The sequence below is a fragment of the Ochotona curzoniae genome, unplaced genomic scaffold, assembly GCF_017591425.1.
Source record: "Ochotona curzoniae isolate NIBS_2020 unplaced genomic scaffold, NIBS_Ocur_1.0 scaffold_4701, whole genome shotgun sequence".
Classification (NCBI taxonomy): domain Eukaryota; kingdom Metazoa; phylum Chordata; class Mammalia; order Lagomorpha; family Ochotonidae; genus Ochotona; species Ochotona curzoniae.
In genome coordinates, this window is record NW_024467122.1 from 63737501 (window position 1) to 63758865 (window position 21365).

The window sequence follows — 21365 nt, forward strand, 5'->3', positions numbered from 1 at the left end:
TAACGTACTATGCCATGGCATTGGCCACCCAGCCAATATCTTTTATAAAAATCAAAGACTAAATTGATCTATCATGCAGCAAATAGTTCACAACGTTGTTTGCTGATCCCAGTGTTATTTTTATGTGTTTCTTAGTTTAAAAATGCAGCACTAGGATTTGAAATTTTTTTCTTAAATGTTTGTTTATTTATTTTTATTGGAAAGTCAAATATGCAGAGAGGAGAGACAGAGAGGAAGATCTTCTGTCCAATGATTCACTTCCCAAACAGCCACAACAGCTGGAGCTGAGCCAGTGCAAAACCAGTAGCCAGAAGCTTCTTCTGGGTCTCCCACATGGGTGCAGGGTCCCAAAGCTTTGGATCATCTTCGACTGCTTTTCCAGGCCACAAGCAGGGAGCTGGATGGGAAGTGAGGCCACTGGGATTGGAACTGGTGCCGGTATGGGATCCTGGTGCATGTAAGACAAGACTTTTTCCGCTAGTCCAAGCCGGGCCTATTTTTTTTCTCAGTTCAAAGTACAGTATGAATTTGTACTTCCTTAATGAGAACTTAATAGTTTTTTGGGGGGCTGGGAATATTGTTTTTAAGATGTGTTTGAATAGGCCTGGTGTGGTGATGAGTAGCTGAAGTCCTTGCCTTGCATGCAAGGGATCCCATTGGGCTTAGGGTCTAATCCCAGCACCTCCACTTCCCATCCAGCTCCCTGCCTGTGGTCTGGGAAAGCAGTGGAGGATGGCCCACAGCCTTGGGACCCTGCAATCACAAGGGAAGCCAGGAAGAAACTCCTGGCTCCTCTCTTTGAATCGGCTCAGCTCTGGCTGTTCCGTAGATCTGTGTATATCTGACTTCCTAATAAGAATAAATAAATTTAAAAAATTATTTGGGTGGCAGAACTATATACATAGACAAAGAGACAGAGGCCTTCTGTCTGCCTGTTCTTTACCCACCCAGCTGCTGCAGTTGAGACTGGCCAAAACCACAAGGCAGGAGGTTCTTTTGGATCTCTAGCACTTGGGCCATTGTTCCCTGCTTTTCCAATGCATTATTAACAGAGAGTTGAATCAGAAGTGGAGCCAGGTGGGAGAGCCCATATGGAATGCTGGCATTGGAGGTGACAATTTTACTCACTGTACTATAGTGCCATTGCCGGAAACCTTATAACTAATTCCATGTTTAATTACAACATGACATGAAGAGAAAAGAGTTGCTGATATACAAACACACAGTGCACCGTATACCAAACCACTCTGCCTCCTTAGTGTCCTCATCCCTTCTTTATTGGGCAGATCAAATTATCACAACAGATTGAACCATAAAGAGTTCATTGTTTTGCCTTTGGGATGTAGTGATTGCACAGAAATTGCATTTAGTGAAGTGGTCAGTGAATGATTTATTTGTGAATTTACTTATGGATTCATGTTCTCAGAATTTTTCTCTCCTTTAGCATACTTTCTTTGCTTCTCAGAATTTGTAATACCAAGACTCAAAGACTGACTTAGTAAGTTTGGAGAGTCTGAAACAGATTTTTTTTCTTTAGCCATTAAGATTATTCCGTTAAGATCCAGCTCAGCACAACTCGGTTATGGGCTTCTGGAAGAACCTGGATCTTTCTAGAGGACATCCTGGCTCGCTCTTGTTGATGGGATTTATGCTTATCTGTGGTCAGGAATCCTAATATTTCCCCCGTTGATGTTTTTGACAGTGGCTTGTTGAGCTGTGATGTTAGTGGGTTTTAGTGTATTCATAGTTGGGAAGCCGTCATTACAGGCAGTCTTAGATCTCATTCAGGTCCTTGAATGTACCTCCTAACCATCATACTTACGCCTCCTATTATCCACAACCCTGGACCACCACTGATCTCTTTATAAATGGGCCTTTTCTGGACCTTTCATAAGAGGAATCTTTCATTAGGTAGTCTTTATGACTGAAAAGTGTAATGGTCAGTATATTCTATACCTTATTGTTTATCCGTGTTGTAGCCTGAATTGGTTCTTCATTTCTTTTTTTTTTTTTAAATTGCAAAAATCAGATATATAGAGAGGATGAGAGACAGAGAGGAGGAGAGACGGAGAGGAAGAGAAGATCTGCCCAATGATTCACTCCTCAAGTGACCACAATGGTTGGTGTCCTGGTGGCTGGTCCTGTGCCAACCCAAAGCCAGGATTCAGGAGCTATTCCAGGTCTCCCACATGAGTGCAGGGTCCTAAGGCTTTGGCCTATCCTTGACTGCTTCCCCAGGCCACAAGCAGGGAGCTAGATGGGAAGTGGGGTTGCTGGCATTAGATCCAGTGCCCATATGGGATCCCGGCGCATTCAAGGCGATGACTTTAGCCGCTAGGCTACCGCACCAGGCCCAGTTCTTTATTTCTTATTAAATATCTTATGGATTTCTTTTAATTTTGTTTATTTGAAAGTCAAGAGTTGGGGAGAGAGGGAGAGGCAGAGATCTCCCATCTGCTGATTGACTTCTCCAAGTGACTGCAGTGGCCAGATTGCTTCACCTGGGGCTTCCCCATGGGCAGCAGGGACCCAAGCCCTGGGGTCATCTTTCACTGCTTTTCCTAGGGCATTAGCAGTGAGCTGAATTAGTGGAACAGCCTGAACTGAAACTGGTGCCCATGTGGGCTGTTGAACATTGCTTTTGGTGTCTTTCCTGGCTACACCACCATGCCAGCCCTCTGAATTTCTTCAGCAGTGGATGCACATTCATGTTTCCATTTGCTGTATATTAAGGTACCTAAAAAAGATTTATGAGTGGACAAGAGTTTGGCTTAGCAGTGAAGGTGCACCTGAGCACGTTTGGTAACCTGCCAGCTCTGTTTCAGATCCAGGTGTCTGCAGATGTGCCGTCCTGAGAAGCAGAAGGTGGTGACTAGGGTCACTAGGGACTCCTGGACTGGGTCCCACACTGCAGTTTGGCCCCAGCCTTGGCGGAGGTGGGGGTTTTGGGGGAGTAAACCAAACAATGGAAGATCTCTGATTTTTGACCCTCTGCCTTTCAAGTGAAGTGAGAATAAATAAAATTAACATTAAATACTTTGTGGAAAAATGTGATTCATGCATATCTTTGAATTGACATACATATGAAAAAACTACATGAACTGCAACATTCTGTACGTCAAAACAAAATTCCTTTTCTCTGTGAATCATTTGAGTTGCTCTGTATAGGTTTTTTTGTATAGGTCTTTGACTTCCTGTGCATAGAATTGCTCAGAGTAGAATTGCTGGGTCATAGTATTTCTGTATTTAATCTTTGAGAATCTGCCACGCTGTGTCCAAAGTGACTTCATCATTTTTCGTTGTATTACCAGTATGCATAAAAGTTTCGGTTTATTTACATTTTCAACATTATTTGTTGCTATTTTGTGAGCCCTTCTTTTTTTTTTTTTTTAAGATTATTTGTATGTATTTAAACGGCAACAAAGGGAGAGAACAGAAAAATCGCACAAAGTGGTGCTCTTCCTTCTGGTTCATTTCCTAAATGCCTTCAATGGCTAGGGCTATGCTGACCAGGCCAGGGGCTTTCTCTGCATGTCCCATGTGGGTTGCGCTGGTTCTGATCAACCTCTGCTCTACCTCCCTGCTTGTGGCCTCGGAAAGCTGTAAAAGTCGGCTCAGAACCTTGGGACCCTGCACCTGTGTGGGAGACCTGGAAGAGCTCCTGGCTCTCAGCTTCGGGTCAGCTCAGCTCAGCCATTGCGGTCACTTGGGGAGTGAATCATCGCACAGGAGATCTTTTCTCTCAGTTTCTCCTTTCAGTCTCTGTAAATCTTACTTTCCAGTAAAAATAAAATAATATATTTTAAAAAAATGAAGAAGCTGGGAATGAGCTGGTGCCAATGTGCTTTGGGTTTAACCCGCTGCTCTGTAAGGCTGGTCCCAGGCCTTTCTGAAGTCTGTCGTGCCTTTGAGTTACCATTGAGACTTACAATGACTTGTGACTAGATGCCTTCCTTTTTTTTTTTTTTATTAAATAAGATTTATTAATTTTTACTGGAAAGGGAGAGAAAGAGCGTGACAGAAAAATCCATCTACTGATTCACTCTCCAAATGGCTGCAGCAAACAGAACTGAGCTGAACTGATCCAAAGCTAGGAGCTAGGTGTTTGGGTCTTTGGGTTTCCCACACAGTTGTATGGGCAAACCAGCACCCATAAGGGATTCCGGCGCATGCAAGGCAAGGACTTGAGCCACTAGGCTATGGTGCCGGGCCCTCTAGCTCCCTGTTAATGTGCCTGTGGAAGCAGTGGGAGATAGTCCAAGACTTGAACTCCTGTACTCACATGGGAGACCCAGAATAAGCTCCTTGCTTAAAGAAATTAAAAACAGCAACAATAACAACAGCAAAAAACCTTTGTTTAAATACTCATGCTGTAACACAGGTAAAGCTTTTCATTTATGAGGTTAAATGTTTTTCTGAAGTATATGTTCCATTGGGGAACATAATATTTACTTCTTTATTACCGTTATTATGTACAATGTGTTGATATTGGTGCTTGCAATTTACTTTGTGCAACAACTCTTGATTTTAGAAGTTGAGTTATTTCGATGTACTTAGATAAACTGTAGGAGGTTTGATTTTTCTGTTTCATTCTACTGTTAATTTAACTAAATGATCCTCAGTATTCCCAGTCTTGCTGTCGTCTTTCTGTGACTAAAACTGAAATGCACTGATTGTGCCTGCCACGTCGGAATCCAGATTCTTGTTAGAGAGTATATGTATTAAGGAGATAATTGTAGGAAGGAGAAGCTGTATAGTTCCTTGTTTGCAGTTACCATCTAGATATATAGAAAATGCTTGAGTTACTACTTTAAAGTGTCTCATGGGGAAAATATGTTGATTAATCAAGCCTTTTGATTCTAACTCTTGTGTATTTTTGCTGTAGTAAGTAGGTTTTGGAGAAATTACTCAATTTTGACCAAAATCTGTTAAGAATGATATCTAGGTATACAGCAACATTATTTTTTAGTAACATTTTTTTTTTCAAATAGGCTTATGTTTTGTGATAGCTTTTGCATTTCTAAACATTGATGCAAGAGTAGGGGTATCAAAGAAAGATGTTTTCTGGAAATAGGAAACTGATTTATTACAACCATTTTGTATGCTAATGAGGGAAAGACAGTTCTGTTACAGGGGGTGTTCATGGTGAAATATGGGTGCTCTTCAATGAAATAATCAAATAAAGTATACTAAAACATATCTGCTGTCTTAATTGTATTTTTTAGGCCTTCCTCAACATTTCTCATGTCTCAATGGACTCATGAATGTAACGAGCTCTATACTTTAAAAGTGGATATGAAGAGTGAGATTTCAACTGATGCGCCAAAGACACAAGAGAGTCTGAAAGGGATCCTTTTGCATCCAGAGCCCATTGGGGCAGCCAAAAGTTTTTCAGCAGGAGTTGAAATGATTAATAATAAAGTGGGGAATGAATTCTCTCACTTGTGTGATGGTACTCAGAAACAAGAGAAGGACATGAATGGTAACCAGCAAGAACAAGAGAAGCGAGTTGTAAGGAAAAAGCGCAAAAGCCAGCAGGCTGGCCCTTCTTACATGCAGGATTGTGTTAAGGAGAACCAGGGGATATTGGGCTTGAGGCAACACCTAGGACCACCAAGTGACGAAGATAATGATTCTTCCTTTAGTGATTGTCTGTCTTCTCCTTCATCTAGTCTGCATTTTGGAGATTCTGATACTGTGACATCTGATGAGGATAAAGAAGTCTCTGTCAGGCATTCCCAAACCATTTTGAATGCTAAAAGCAGAAGTCATAGCGCACGGTCGCAGAAGTGGCCTCGGGCGGAGACCGAATCCGTGTCAGGATTGTTAATGAAAAGACCTTGTTTTCATAGCAATTCGTTAAGGAGACTTCAATGCAGAAAAAGATTTATAAAAAATAATACCTCACAGAGGACACAGAAGCAAAAAGAGAGGTTATTAATGCAGAGGAAGAAACGGGAAGTGTTAGCCCGAAGAAAATATGCGTTGCTTCCCAGTTCTAGTAGTTCCAGCGAGAATGACCTCAGCAGTGAATCCTCTTCCAGCTCATCAACTGAAGGAGAAGAAGATTTGTTTGTTTCTTCAAGTGAAAACCACCAAAGCAATCCAGCTGCTCCTTCAGGTAATAGCATTTCTGAAGATGTAGAACATGGCAACTTTTGCATTGTATTTGTGCTATTTTCTCATTTCTTTGTCACAGTGTTTAATAAAAGGAATATTGGATTCATTAGTACCTTTTATTTTAAGGCCACGTAAGTAAATTACCAACTGTAGTTTGAAATCATGACTCCAATTCTGAGGTAAAAACTTTAAAATTTAATGGAGACAAAAATAAAACAAGAATTTTTTTTTTAATTTTTGAGAATAACAGCTTAATAACAGCTTATCATTTTATACATAATATGATATTTTATATGAGGTGTTGATTTGTGGTACACAACTTTTTTTCTCTGAATACATTTTAAAATATAAGTTTTTTTTGTATTCATCTATGGTAAGAACAATTCTAGGCATTATTAAAACAGACTGCTTAATATTATTTTGCTTTTAAGTATTCTATTACTTGTAGCTGAAATGTGATTTCCCAGTATTTGAGTGCTTATTTCCAGGGCTCCTAAACATTGAGTGCTGATGGTACTCAGTAGCATAGGATTCTTCAGTTAAAATGAAAGTGAAAAGAATAATGCTCAAGTTCCCCCTCCAGCCTGGCAAAAGTTATGTTTTGCAAAAGTTATGTTATGCACAGTTCTCTGTGATATGTTTATCTCATGAATACAAGCTATTGAAAGTTAATACATCATTCTTATCATTATAATTTTTAAAATTTTGAACTTGGTTTTGATAGAGTAATCTTGAACAGAGGCAAAGGTAATTTTCTTCTGAAATCATAATGGAATAAGGGACTTTGATAGTTTCTTTTTAAAAAGAAATGGAATCATGATTTCCAGTAGTGGCACAGAGCTTTTCCAGGTTTGTCTAATGTTGCGTATGTTGAGGTCGGAGCCTGCCATTTCTCCCTTCATCTGTGCTGTGTATGAATCACTGCCTTTTCCAAGATTCTCTTTGTTCTTTTCAGTTTTCCTGTCCTTGTCAGACCCTTAAAACTGGTAACCTTGTTTGTAATCTTAGCTTTAGCCAGATTTAGTTTTATAACCTGTCTTTTTAAATTGCCAGATATTTTTCTCATGTGGTCAGAATACGTAGATTCTAGTTTTGGGAGAACAGGTTAGGAGAGCCCAATTTCTGCTTAGAATTTTATGAGACGGGATATTGGTAATGTGAAGCAGAATTTGTAAGGAGTTGTTACTTGTAAGGGAGTGAGAATATGATAGATGAAGGTCAGTATCAGGTTCATTTTCCTGGAATAAAGAAGCATCTTAGCTGCTCCTAAACTGAAGCTTTCTGACTCTTACATCCATTATATTTTAGTATGTGAAGATTAGGGTTGCAATGTGTCAAACTTCTTATTGGGTTTATGTAGTAAATTTTTATACAATTTATACAAGTGGATAGTATTGGTTACTTTGCAGCTACTGAAACAATTTTCTTCAAATAAGGTACATCATTGCTTACTGACTGTTACTGTAGTAAATTAATTTAAAAGTGCTTTATGTATTAAACATTCTGGGTTATCTTAAAATTCCTGGAATGGGCATTTAACCTGTCTCATGTCATAGTGCTAGGTGTGATTCCTGGCTCTGGTTACCGATGCCAGCTTCCTACTAAAGCACATTGTTGGGAGGAAGCATTGATAGGTCAGTGATTGGGTTCCCATCATTCATGTAGGTGACTGGAACTGACTTCCCAGCTTCTGGCTCTGGTTCCAGTCTAGCCCTGGCCACTGGAAATGTTTGGTTTGTGAGGTCCCCATTAGTAAAACAAAAACAAAAACAAAAACAAAAAACAAAACCCCAAAAACGAAAAACAAAAAAATTCTTTACATACAAGAGTTGTAGATAATTAACTGATTTTACAGATCACCTAAAAATTAGTTGTCACTATTTTATGTTGTTTTTACAGACATCAGCTCATAAGTTGTAATCAATAGATTTCTGAGAAATATTTTCCTCATGCTGTTCCATTATTGTTTTTAGAGTTACTAGTGAGGGCAGATGTTGTTGGCACAGTGGGAAAGGGTGTAATTATAGAGTTGCAGATTTAAAACAGATTATGGAGATCTGTTCCACAGCATGAGTACATGCAACACTACAGAACTGTGTTAAAATGAGTCAGATAATATGAAAGAAAAGGTTACCATGCCTTTCTGCAGTATTGTTATCTGTCAGTTCAGAAGGCAACAGTTAACAGTTTGCAAGTTGTACCTGTGATGAGAATTTTCCCATAGTAAGACTACTGGGAAATTAAAACAAACAAACAAACAAAAAACAGCTCCCTTTAAATGTGTGTTTACAATTTGTGAACATATACTTTGTACTATTTACAATGTTTTCTGCACATATTGCTCCACTGAGACAGCAAAGCTTAGAAAGCTTAAAAGGTTTGCCCAATTTTAATTCCAAAACTTTCTGTAAGAGCTTCACTATAAACCACGTTGTAGTGCCATAAATGCTCAACATTCGAGTGCTAGTTAATATCAGTAGCTTCTTTCTGGTACTAGCAGTTGCTTTTGTTCCTTCTCCAATCTTCAATCAACTTTGATTGTACTTTGGGACTTTTCTGTCCCAATGGAAATTATTATGCAACTCCCCTTTAATTATTTTCATAGTAATTGTTTTAGTCTCCAGAGTGAAAATTTTTTGGCTGGTTGCTATGTTGTGGCATCTCATTGGCATCTTGTATTATTGAATTGTCAGTTTGAGTCCCACCTACTCCACTTTTGATTTGGCTTCTCAGCAAATGACTGCCTGAGTGTTTGTTTCCCTGAAACCCATGTCAGAGACTTGGATGAAGTCCTGGCCCCTGGTTTCTGCCCCTGGCAGTCCTGGCCTGTGTGGCTAATGAGGAGTGAACCAGCAGTTGGAAGACCTCTCTCTCTTCTTAAATAAATGGATATTTTTTAAAAAAATTTTTGAATAGTAGTTAACTGATGAGCATTTGCGCTTTATGTATGTTTTTCTTTCTCTTTTCAGGAAGTATTGATGAAGATGTTGTGGTTATAGAAACTTCCTACACTCCCCAAGTCACTGCCAATGAAGAAATTAATGTTACCTCAACTGACAGTGAAGTGGAGATTGTAACAGTTGGAGAAAGCTATCGGTGAGATCTAATTGTTACTTTAATTTTTGAAGTTTTAAATATAAAAATGTAATCATATTATGCTACAGGTATTTGCATTCTTCTGCTTTTATTTGTGACAAGTTTCGAGTATACATATACCAGATAATCAGTTTTCAAACCAGGGTATATTAGATTCAGCAGAGGAGGTTACAAAGTAAAAATGTATTCTTGCCTAGAACCTATCCTGGATCATTTGAACTAGAATCATGGAGACAATTTTTATTTTAGTTAATTGTTTTGAGAGTCAGAAAGAAAGTGTGATTGAGCAGACTTACTCCCTAATGGTGCCTGGGGTTGGAGTACGGGCCAGGATCCCACAGTGGGGCAGGAAGCCAGTTAGTTACTTGAACCATCACTGCTCTGTCTCCTGTGGTCTGCATTAGCAGGAAGCCAAAATCAGGAGCAAGAGCTGGGAATTGAATCCAGGCCCACTGAGGCAGACATCGTAAGTGCTAGGCCAAACTCCTGCCCATTAAAACTTATTCTTGGGCCCGGTGCGATGGCGCAGTGGTTAAGGTCCTCGCCTTGCACGTACCGGGATCCCATATGGGCGCCGGTTCTAATCCCGGCAGCCCCGCTTCCCATCCAGCTCCCTGCTTGTGGCCTGGGAAAGCAGTCGAGGACGGCCCAAGGCTTTGGGACCCTGCACCCGCGTGGGAGACCAGGAAGAGGCTCCTGGCTTCGGATCGGCTTAGCTCCAGCCGTTGTGGCCGCCTGGGGAGTGAATCATCAGATGGAAGATCTTCCTCTCTGTCTCTCCTGTCTGTATATCTGCCTTTCCAATAAAAATAAAAAATAAATCTTTAAAAAAAAAAGAACTTATTCTTGTAATTTCATCTACACCTTCAACTCATAAACAGATAAAACATTTTCATTTGTTTTGGGAAGTTGGAAATGATGCTGATTTTTTCCAGAATTGCTTTTATAGTTTAAAGATTTATTATATTTTTATTGGAAAGGCAGATTTACAGAGAGGAGAGACAGAAAGATCTTCCCTCTACTGGTTCATTCTCCAAATGGCCGCAAAGGCTGGAGCTGAGCTGAGCCAATCAGGAGGCAGGAGTTTCTTATGGGACTCTCATGCTGGTGGCCAAAAACTTTGGGCCATCCTCGACTGCTTTCCCAGACACAAGCAGGTAGCTGGCTGGGAAGTAGAGCAGCTGGGACATGAACCGGGGCTCATAAGGGATCCTGGGACATGAAAGGTAAGGATTCAGCCACTGGGCCACTGTGCTGGGCCTGGGACTCTTTTAACTAAAAAGTTTTTAATAATACATTTTATTTTCAGTGATATTTCATTTCACATAGTTTCCAAGTGGGACTGAGCTCTAAGATGAGCCAAAGAGCACGTATGCTATATCTCATCAGAAGTGTTTCTTCCCCCATTGTTCTGAACACTGCACTAGAGACCAACGTCCCTCAGTGTTGACACCACAGCATTTCACATGGAGATAAAACCAAGCCACAAGGATCAAGCTGAGAGGCTATCATTGAGTCCTCGTATGATAGATTTGCCACTTTTAAATAGTTGTGACAGTAACGACTAATTCTTCCTGTCAGGCTCAGTGTCTTTTAAAGGTAAAACATCATATTATGTGAAAATGCTACATTTTATTTCCTGAATACGTTGGAAACCATGAAGTCTGGAGAAGTTTAATTCTTCCTGAGCCCAGGGACATGATGCTTACTGATGGGATCATTTCAACATACTAATTCCAACTTTGACGAACATCAGCAAACTGGCACCTGCAATTAAACATGCAGGCATAAATTCTCAGTGGTACAATCTCATTTCCATGCTGCCAGCCAAGGTCCCGGACGTAACCAGGAAAACCCACACGTTCCTTGGGTCCTGAGTAGCTGGTAGGCACCGAGACTTGCCAAGCTCCCGAAGAGGAGGCTTGCAGCTAGGAACAGCACGCTACCTTTTCTGACGTAGCCAGTGATTCTACCAGTGGCCATTAGGGTCGCATAGCCAAAGCCAAAATAGTGTAAAGGCACTAGCAGGCCCGTGTTGTTCTGCATGGGCCCTTTCCTTCTCTGTCAGGTTGCAGATGATAGACATCTGGCCCACACCCAAGTACCAGAACCGCTCTCCCAGAGTACTAGGCTGCAGGTAGAGGGCACACCAGCCCCCTGCAGGAATCGCAGTGTCCTAAATTTAAATTTTTAAAAAAGACTTTATTTTTATTACAAGGTCAGATATATAGAGAGGAGGAGAGACAGAGAGGAAGATCTTCCATCCGATGGTTCACTCCTCAAGTGACCACAATGGCTGGTGCTGCACCAATCCGAAGCCAGGATCCAGGAACTTCATCCAGGTCTCCCACATGGATGTAGGGTCCCAAGGCTTTGGGCCATCCTCGACTGCTTTCCCAGACCACAAGCAGGAAGCTGGATGGGAAGTGGAGCTGTTGGGATTAGAACCAGGGTCCATATGGGATCCCGGCACGTGCAAAGTGAGGACTTCAGCTGCTAGGCCACACCGCAGGGCCCCAAATTTTAATTGTTAAAACAAGATTTATTTATTATTTTTATTGGAAAGTCAGATGTACAAAGAGGAGGAGAGACAGAGAGAAATATCTTCCTTTCATCCCATGATTCACTCTCCAAGTGGCCCTAACGGCCAGAGCTTAGCTGATCTGACACCAGGAGCCAGGAGCTTCTTCTGGGTCTCCCACGCAGGTGCAGAGTCTCAAGGCTTTGGCTGTCCTCGACTGCTTTCCCAGGCCACAGGCACGGAGCTGGATGGGAAGCAGGGCTGCCGGGATTAGAACTGGTGCTCATGTGGGATCCAAGTGAGTTCAAGGCGAGGACTTTAGTCATTAGGCTACCACACTGAACTCCCTGGACTTGATTTTTTAAAAAATGTTGCAAACATATTAGCTATTTATATGAAGAGTTATAGAGAAAGAGAGAGAAAGAAGTATTTTCCATTGATTGGTTCGCTCTTCAGTTGGCATCAACTGGCAGCTGAGCCAGATTGATGCTAGGAGACTGGAACTCCATCCAGATCTCCCTCTGGGATACTGGGGGCCCAAACCTTAGGGCCATCCTCTGCTGCTTTCCTGATTGTTAACAGGGAGATTGATTACAAGAGAAATAGCCGCTGGCTCTAACCTGTGCACATGTGGGGTACTGCTTCACACCAGATGTCTTACCCTGCTGTACCCCAACACCAGGCCTCCTGAATTTCTTTTTGAAGTTTTTGCTGTATTTGTTGAGACCATTTTGAGACCTATTTTCCCAGCAGTTGAACTGACACACCCAATGAGCTTCTATATTAGTGTGTCTGACTCACCTGTTCATGTGTTTTGGCATAAACTAATGACACACTTATAAGCAATTTCCAGTTTGAGCAACAGAAAAGAAAAAATTCCCTATTTTCTGAGACAGATTTTCCTCTTGGAACTTTAGGTCCATATAGTGTACCTGTTTTTTGTATATGCTTTCAAATAGATCATAGAAAGTCCTTAAAGTGTGTATATATAGATAGGAATAATGACACATTACCAATGCATACTGTAATGTATTAGATATTTAGGTTTGTGGTTACATGCCTTACAATTAAAAATAATTCAAGTGGTGTTTCCTCTGGCTACCACGTAGTAAAGTAACTAGTGAAATTACCACAGTATTCTTTCCTCTGCTAACACTAGGAAATACATTGCATGTATATTTAATTTCTTTGTTTGTTTGCTTGTTTTTTAAGATTTATTTATTTTTGTTGGAAAGGTAGATTTACAGAGAGGAGACACACAGAGAAAGATCCTCCACCTGCTGATTCACTCTACAAGTTGAGTCAATCTGAAGCCAGGAGCCTTCTCTGGGTCTCCAGTGTGCATGCTGGGTCCCAAAGCTTTGGGCCACCCATCTTCTACTACTCTCATAGGCCATGATCAGGGAGCTGGGTGTGAAGTGGAGCAGCTGGTACAAAACCAGCACTCAGATTGTTCCTGTCATTTGCAAGGCAAGGATTTAGCCACTGGACTACCACACCAGGCACAATTTCTTAGTATTTTTTAAGATATTACCAGAAGGCCCGGCGTGATGGCGTAATGGTTAAGGTCCTCAGCTTGCGCCGGGATCCCATATGGTGCCGGTTCTAATCTTGGCAGCTCCACTTCCCATCCAGCTCCCTACTTGTGGCCTAGAAAAGCAGTCGAGGACAGCCCAAAGTCTTGGGACCCTGCACCCATGGGGGAGATCAGGAAAGAGGTTCCTGGCTCCTGGTTTGGGATTGGCGTAGCACCGGCTGTTAGGGTACTTGGAGAGTGAACCATCGAATGGAAGACCTTCCTCTCTGTCTCTCTTTCTCTCTGTACATCTGCCTTTCCAATAAAAATAAATAAATCTTTTTTTAAAAAAAAAGGTAGTACCAGAAAGTTGGCTGGAGTTAGGACTCTAGGAACCATGTTTTGTAAATCACAGCTAGGCAAAACACTGGATTATGTGGATGTTACTGAATGTGTAGGGTGTTAATATTTCTTTTCCTATAGTAAATACTTTTGGGTATTAATATTTAACATAAATAATTGATTATACCCAAATGAATATTCAAAGTACCCCTGGCAAAGAGAGTACCTTTCTTGAAACACAGTCCTGTATTTTACACTGATGATTGATTTGACACAACAACTGGGTCTGTGTATGTGTTAATTGATTTGGGGAATGCTTCATCTTGCAAAGTTGGCTGAGTTTGAGACATTGTGTTGATAACAATTTTTAATTAGCTATCACTCCATATTTGGAGAAGTGTTTTTTTTATATGAAATACTTAGGGATTACTAGGGTTTCTAAATTTTTTGTGCTTTACCTTTACAAATACTGATATCATTTAAGGTCTCGTTCGACTCTTGGACACTCCAGATCTCACTGGAGTCAGAATTCAAGTTCTCATTCAAATCGGCCACAGGAGCCACGGAGCCGCAGTAGAATTTCTACTGTTATACAGCCTTTAAGGCAGAACGCAGCAGAAGTTGTGGACCTTACTGTTGATGAAGATGGTAAGTTGGAGCGAATGTAGAATTATGAAGAGAATCAGATGAAATGAAATGTCTTACTGTTGTGGAAAAAGTTTCATACCACTTACTGGTGAGCCACATGTGAGTTTGTTAGCCTTGAGAGTTAGCAATATATTGAGGTGAAGGGGTGTCAGTATAAGAAAAAAGTTGATATATGAAAAGAATTAGAGGCCTTGTGCAGTCAACTCTTCCTTGGGCTGCTTGTTGTTTGGGAAATTCTAACTTCCAAGACTTTGGAGTTAAGGTACTTATGAAGAAAAAATTCATACTGTCTGCAATTGATTCACTAGTCTTAGTTTTTGTTTTGAAGGACCATACATTACCTTTAAAGACAGTGGTAAATGTCCTCCCCTGCCTCCCCCTCTTCCCCTGTCTCCCTGTATTTCGCTCTCTCGTTCTCTTTCCCTTTCAAGTATATAAACTGCTATCCAAGCAGTGTGACCCTAGAAAGTGCAATTTATAACCCTGGAACCCTACTACAACCAGGTGTTTTGGCTTAACAGAGGAACTGTTACTGTTCTTTCACTCTTCTGTGATAGGTAATAAAGATTTTGTAACAGTTACCTGAAAAAATATTTAGTCATCTGAGCTACTGGAATATGAATATATGTGTTGAATGTAAATGTAATAATAATCAGTTTGATGGTATAGTTTAACATTACGAAATATACTCATTAGAAAGCTATGACCTTGATGTTTACTTCAGTTTAGTAATTAGAAAATAATCCATTATTTGTTTTGATGTACTAAGCAGACCCTTCTGTGTTTTATAGAACCTACTGTAGTACCAACCACTTCTGCAAGAATGGAATCACAAACTACTAGCGCTTCCATTAACAGTTCAAATCCATCTACCTCTGAGCAGGCCTCTGATACTGCTCCAGCTGTCACCAGTAGCCAGCCGTCCACAGTGTCAGAGACTTTAGTTACCCTTACAAGCAATAATGCAACTGGCACGTCTATAGGAGGTATGTAAAAAAGTGGAGGGGTAACTTTTTGTTATTACTTTTGCTTTGAAAGGTATTGTTTTTACAGTTAAAATTTTAGCTGTGTAACAAGAAAGTATTCTTCAGTTTGTACCAACAGCTCAATTTAAAAACTTGGTAAAAGAATTGATTAGATGCTTCAGTCCATGGACACTTTACTTCTGGTTGTAAATTTATACCTTGACTCTTTGGGTCACATACGCAGATAATCTAGTTTGTAGTATTGGCAATATTAGGTAATTGTTGTAAACATTTTAACATAAAGAAGTATTAATGTTGCAGGGCTACAAATGGGCTATTGATTATGGTCAGTTCCCAATGTGCTAGTTTTAGCTCAAGTAAATTAAAGTGGCGTAATAAGGAATTGCTGAAAATATATATAGATTAAGAATGTGACCTTGTATTATGTTATTATTTACAAAGCCATCATTTCATAAACATGTCTTACTCTTTATATATGCTGCCTGTTTTTGTAGCAAACTTTTAGTTATTGTTGGCTCCTTCCCCTTCTATTCCAAGATGACTCGAGGAGAACTGCATCTAGTGCTGTAACAGAAACTGGCCCTCCTGCTATGCCGAGATTACCTTCCTGCTGTCCTCAGCACTCACCGTGTGGAGGGTCATCACAGAGTCACCATGCGTTAGGACATCCACATGCAAGTTGCTTTCAACAGCATGGTCACCATTTTCAACATCATCACCACCACCACCATACTCCTCACCCAGCTGTTGCAGTTTCTCCTCCTTTTACTGATCCTACTTGCCCTGTGGAAAGACCTGCACAAGTACAAGCACCTTGTGGAACAAACAGTACCTCTGGTACTAGCTACCATGACCAGGTATGGGAATTTAAGGAGAGTCAGTCTTCCTTCCTTCCTACATTTAGCTGTGATACCTTTGGGAACTGGGTGGGATAAGTTTTATGAACTCTTTAAGATTTTTCAGATGGTGAAAAAAAATTTTGAAAATTAGGAATCTAAAAATCACTTTTATTATGGAATGAGTTTTGGTGTTTTTGATTAAAATATAGGTGATTCTGATCTTTGGGATGCTAAATGTCAAAGCTATAGTGTCGATCCCAGCATGCTAGCCTAGTAGCTTTGTACACACCAGATCTAGTCCCCGCGGTCCTGCTTCCCATGCAGCTCCCTGCTTGTTTCCTGGGAAAGCAGTGGAGGATGGTGCAAAGCCTTGGGACCCTGCACCAACATGGGAGACCCAGAAGTTTCTAGCTTCAGACCCGCTCACCTCTGGCTGTTGTGGCCACTTGGATTGAATCAGCAGACTGAAGTTTTTCTTCTCTGTCTCTCTGTCTCTCTTTCTCTTTGTATATCTGACTTTCCAATAATAAACAAGTAAATGTTTTTTTTTTTTTTTTTAAGTTATAATGTCTAATTCAGAGAACTTAAAATTCTCAGTGTTTCCCCTGCTACTTCCTGCTGGGATTTTTCTATAACTTCCATTCATCAAGAAAAATGTGCAGCCTTTGTGGGTGCAAAACTAAAACATAGCTTTTCAGGAGCAGGTAACATTTTCAGTTTATGGAGAATTGAAATGTCATTACAAAAAATATAAATAAGTAAATTAGTTGATGATATTGAAAGGATTTAGTAGAAGATATGATTAAAGAGATTTTAGATATTATGTTGGTTCTGGGAATAATTTTAGGTATTACTGATTTTCTACATCTTTGTTACCTGTTAGAAATGAATTAACATCTGGAAAAACTAAACAAAAGGCTTTGTTTTAAAGGTAAAACTGCTTTTGTTCGACATTTATATTGAAAGGAAGCTTTGCAATAATAGGAAAAAGGTAGAGATTTGTGGCTCTTACACTTCCTATTAAAGAGCTGCCAAAGGTAGGACCGGTCACTCACAAACTATTCTGTTGTTGAGTTATAAGATAATGCAACAGGCTTAAGAACTCAATTGCGTATATATTTTTCTTTCAACCCAATCTAATAGTTGTAATCTCTTTTGTGGTTTTTGTTTGTTTGTTAAGATTCAGTTATGTGTCTGAAAGGCATATTTGGAGGGAGAGACAACGATCTACCCTCCATCCACTGTTTGCTCCCCAAGTGAGTGCAAGCCAGAAGCATATAGCAACATTCCAGTGTCCACATGGGTAGCAGAGGCCCAACCACTTTGACCAGTTTCTTGTTTCCCAGGCAGATTAACAGAGAGCTGCAAAGAAAGTGGAGCATCTCTAATTCCAACAGCAGTACATAGCTGCAGTCACTGCAGATTGTTGCTTAATCTGCTGTGTTAACATTGGTCACTCTTTCGTAAGCTTTGGTATAAAATAAATGTAACCATTTACTTATCTCTACGTAGAGGCTATTTGGACTGCAAACAAAACTCGAGAACAGTGAGAGCCTGAGCATCCAGTAGTGGTAGTGGTCACGAAGGTGAACATAGAACAGTGTTTTAAAGATAGTAGTTTAAGATTCAAAGGAATCAGTTATTTTATTTTTTAAATTTTAGGAGGAGGCAAATGAAAAATTAGGAGGCAGAACTTAACTCATCGATTAGCCTAAATAGTGTTATATTTTTTGTTATTTTCAAGAAATACTTTTGTACAATTAGTTTCAAATGAATGCTTGTAGTATGCACTGAAGTTTGGGAACTTGGAAAGATAGGTTTTTATCTAGAACCTTAATGTTTTCAGTGGTGAATAATATTTTTGTCATGATACGGTTCCTTAGGCTAAGGGATTTCCCCCTTCCATCTGATATCTTCCCCCCACTGTTTTCCCCTATATTATTATTTTTTAAAGATTTATTTATTTTTATTGCAAAGTCAGACATATATAGAAGAGACAGAGAGGAAGATCTTCTGTCCAATGATTCACTGTCCAAGTGACCTCAATGACCAGAACCATTTTTTTTCTGCTGCAACGTGTTTTATTATGTGCCAAAATCAGACACCACATCTGCAGGCGAGTGCAGTCTTGCCTGCAGTATAATACAGTAAGGTAGAGACTTCACACAGGCTCCACAAAACCCACAGATTAGCTGGGATATGCAACAATGCAACAGCAGCTCAGTGGGAAGGGGGGCATGAGACTGGTTATTTGGCACACAGCTTCCCTAAGAGGGGCAAGGAGCTCTTCCGGGTCACCCACACAGATGCAGGGTCTCAAGGCTTTGGGCCGTCCTCTGCTGGGAGGACAAGCAGGGAGCTGGATGGGAAGCGGGGCTGCTAGGGCACCAGCTGGCACCCATATGGGATCCCGGCACGTTCAAGACAAGGACTTTAGCCACTAGGCCACTGCGCTGGGCCACCCCCATATTAAAATAATACAGTGTTTCAACAAAGTCCACCATTCTTCTATTGAAGTGTGTGTGATTTTTTTCTGAAGAAATCCTAAATTACTGTTCAGATTTGTAAGATAATGGAATGATTTTAAAGTTTCTAAGATGTAGATAATGCAAATGAGAAATAGACTTTAAGCAATATATGAATGAAACATCTTTTGATGTGATCTTTTATTTTTAAAATTGATTCTAGATTTTCAATATAAAGCTACTGTAGTTTTCACAGTTGAAGATAATACAGTCTTTTTCTGGCCCTGGATAGATAATATCTTTACACTAAGAATCTTTACTGTTTTCAAATTAGTCCTAAGATTATGTTTTTCTAGGTTGCATTAGGAATATATTTACAGTGTAACATTTAAAAAATGCTCTGACGGGACTTTAGAAGGATAAAATCCAGTTTTTTTCTCTTTGCCACTGTTAGCAGGCACTGCCAGTAGACCTGAGCAACAGTGCTATCAGAAGTCATGGGAGTGGTGGTTTTCATGGAGCTTCTGCATTTGACCCCTGTTGCCCTGTCTCTTCATCCCGAGCTGCAATCTTTGGGCACCAGGCTGCTGCTGCTGCCCCTAGTCAACCATTGTCAATAGATGGTTATGGATCAAGCATGGTTGCACAGCCCCAGCCCCAGCCTCCTCCACAGCCTTCTCTCTCATCATGTCGGCATTATATGCCACCTCCTTGTAAGTATAAATGTAATGGGCAAAGAAGTAGAAGTACATAGAGAAATATTATATATTCATCTCTGAAATAACTTTTCATTAATCCTAATTAATAACTGTTTTTAGTATTTAATCACAGTTAATACTAGAGAATTTTTCCTGTTTTTATTTCTGTAAAATTGGCTACATTGTGTTTTACCTTAGATTTTTATAAAAGGAAGGTTTCAGGAATTTAGATTTATTCCTTAAGGTAACTAAAGAAATGTGAAAGTTCAGTATTTCTAGTCAAAGTGAAGTATATTTTGTCCAAGAGTGCTCAAGCAATTTGGATCATGAGAAGTTCTTGACAAAAAAAGAATTGTGAGGTAAAAAATATTTTTATATCTAGTTACTTCAGGTAGTTAAGATAGAACAGTCAGTTTTAGAACCAGTCACTGTTTTTGTAAATAAATTGAAATTCCTTGAGTATAAGAAATATATATCTTAAGTTTTATAGCATATTTACTACTTTGTTATAGATTAGAAGCTTTTTGTGGTAATAAACATTGAAAATTTGTGCTGGAGTAAATGAGGAAGTTAGCAAGGGAACTTGTTTTTTGCTTTGGTCATATACAAGGAATGCTCTCATTCATAGTTATACAGTTCCTGGAATTTATTCTTCTGTTTCAATAATATAAAAAAATTCTGTGCTACCCTGCAGCATCCCCAGCATAAGTTAGGACTGGGGGTATCCTGGGCAGAGCCAGGCTGTAGCAACCAAGGTGAATGCCAAGGTGAGACAGGCCAAGCACCCACTAGCACATGTAGTCCGGTGGCAAGAGTGGCGAGTTCTCCCCTTCTGGGCCACTGCCACCACTGGTGAGCTTGAGTGCTGAAACTGGGGGCAGACTGGGTTGGGTAGGGCTGCAACAACCATCACCCTGCATGTATACTGGGTTTGAAGTAGGACTAGACTAGGCCAGGCCACTGCATCTGCTGGTGTACGTAAGAACCAGGATAAGTGCTAACTGGCTGGGCTTTGCTGCAGCATCCACTGGCAATTGCAGGGACAGGTTGCAGTTCGTGTCAGACTGAACTGCAGTACCCCTGGAAAGTATAAGATCTAGGTTGGAGCTGGGCCTAGTAAGGAAACTGGGCACTGCATTGGACTCCAGCTCCCAATGGTATGCATGAGAGCCACAGCTGAGGGGGAGGCAAGGTAGGACAACCCTTCGGTATACATATGATCTGGTTTGTGTGGTGGTGTGGGCTCAGCTAAGCTGCAACATCCACAGGTGTATACAAGAGCCCGTATAGGATGCAGCATGGACAGGATTAATCTGCTGAACATGGTGGCACATACAGGAGCTGGGGCCAAGGCCTGACCTGGTGAGGATTATTGGGAGTTACTCCAACTATGCTGCAGTTCCTGCTGCTGTTTGTAAGGGCCAGGTCTGTGGTCAACTGTGTTGGGCTGTGCTGCAGCACTGGTAGTTTTACATAGGATAGTACTGACCAGGCAAATAGTCACTAGTGTGCATAGACTGATGCGGGTGACAGACTGAACCAGACCCTGTATTGGCTGGCACATGCAAAAGGATTTGTTTTCTGACCTTGGAGCACATGCATATGCCAGGATTGGGCCTCCTTGACTGCTAATGCCCGTTCAGTGGACAGTATGCCCAGGTGCATGTGGGAAGCAAGACGGCATGCTCATTTGGGCCTGCAGCTGACAACAAATACCATGTTAGAAGGTGGGGAGCAGAACAAATTGGACAACTCTCCTTGCTGAGCATTGGCAGCAAGTGTCTGAGTGGATGCACTGGGGTGTAGTCTGCCAGCCAGTGGACTTGGGAGGCTTTTTTCAACCTTGGAACAATGAAACCAACAGTGTCTGAGAATAATCAAAGCCACTCAGATAATATTCAGAATATTCTTCTCCAAAGAATATTCCTCCAAAAATATTCAAAAGAATGTTCCTCAGAATATTCTCCATATTGGGGTTTCTATGATGACATCAAGTGGACATCTCTTGTCTCTGAGTACTGATGTAGTTTGGCATCTGGTAGCAGCTCCCGTCCCCTTTTTCCTCCCCTGTCAACCCATACAGGAGAAAAGGGAAGAAAAGGAAGCATTTGTCCAAACCACCTTCCCCCATGCC

General features: G+C 40.7%; 1 protein-coding gene and 1 pseudogene across 2 annotated transcripts in view; one reads left to right on the top strand and one right to left on the bottom strand.

The window, feature by feature from the left end:
• RNF111 (ring finger protein 111) overlaps positions 1–21365 on the top strand; it is a 65009-nt gene that overhangs the window by 25985 nt on the left and 17659 nt on the right. The window contains exons 2-7 of one of the 2 annotated variants that reach the window (XM_040970193.1): positions 5226–6121; positions 9090–9216; positions 14080–14243; positions 15035–15229; positions 15767–16086; positions 18988–19246. In XM_040970193.1, coding sequence (XP_040826127.1) covers positions 5245–6121; positions 9090–9216; positions 14080–14243; positions 15035–15229; positions 15767–16086; positions 18988–19246 — 1942 coding nt within the window. In that variant the 5' untranslated portion in view covers positions 5226–5244. Of the gene's footprint in view, positions 1–5223; positions 6122–9089; positions 9217–14079; positions 14244–15034; positions 15230–15766; positions 16087–18987; positions 19247–21365 lie in introns of those variants that run through there. The other variant, XM_040970192.1, reaches the window with a different exon arrangement.
• Positions 10934–11262, bottom strand: LOC121149266 (annotated as a pseudogene).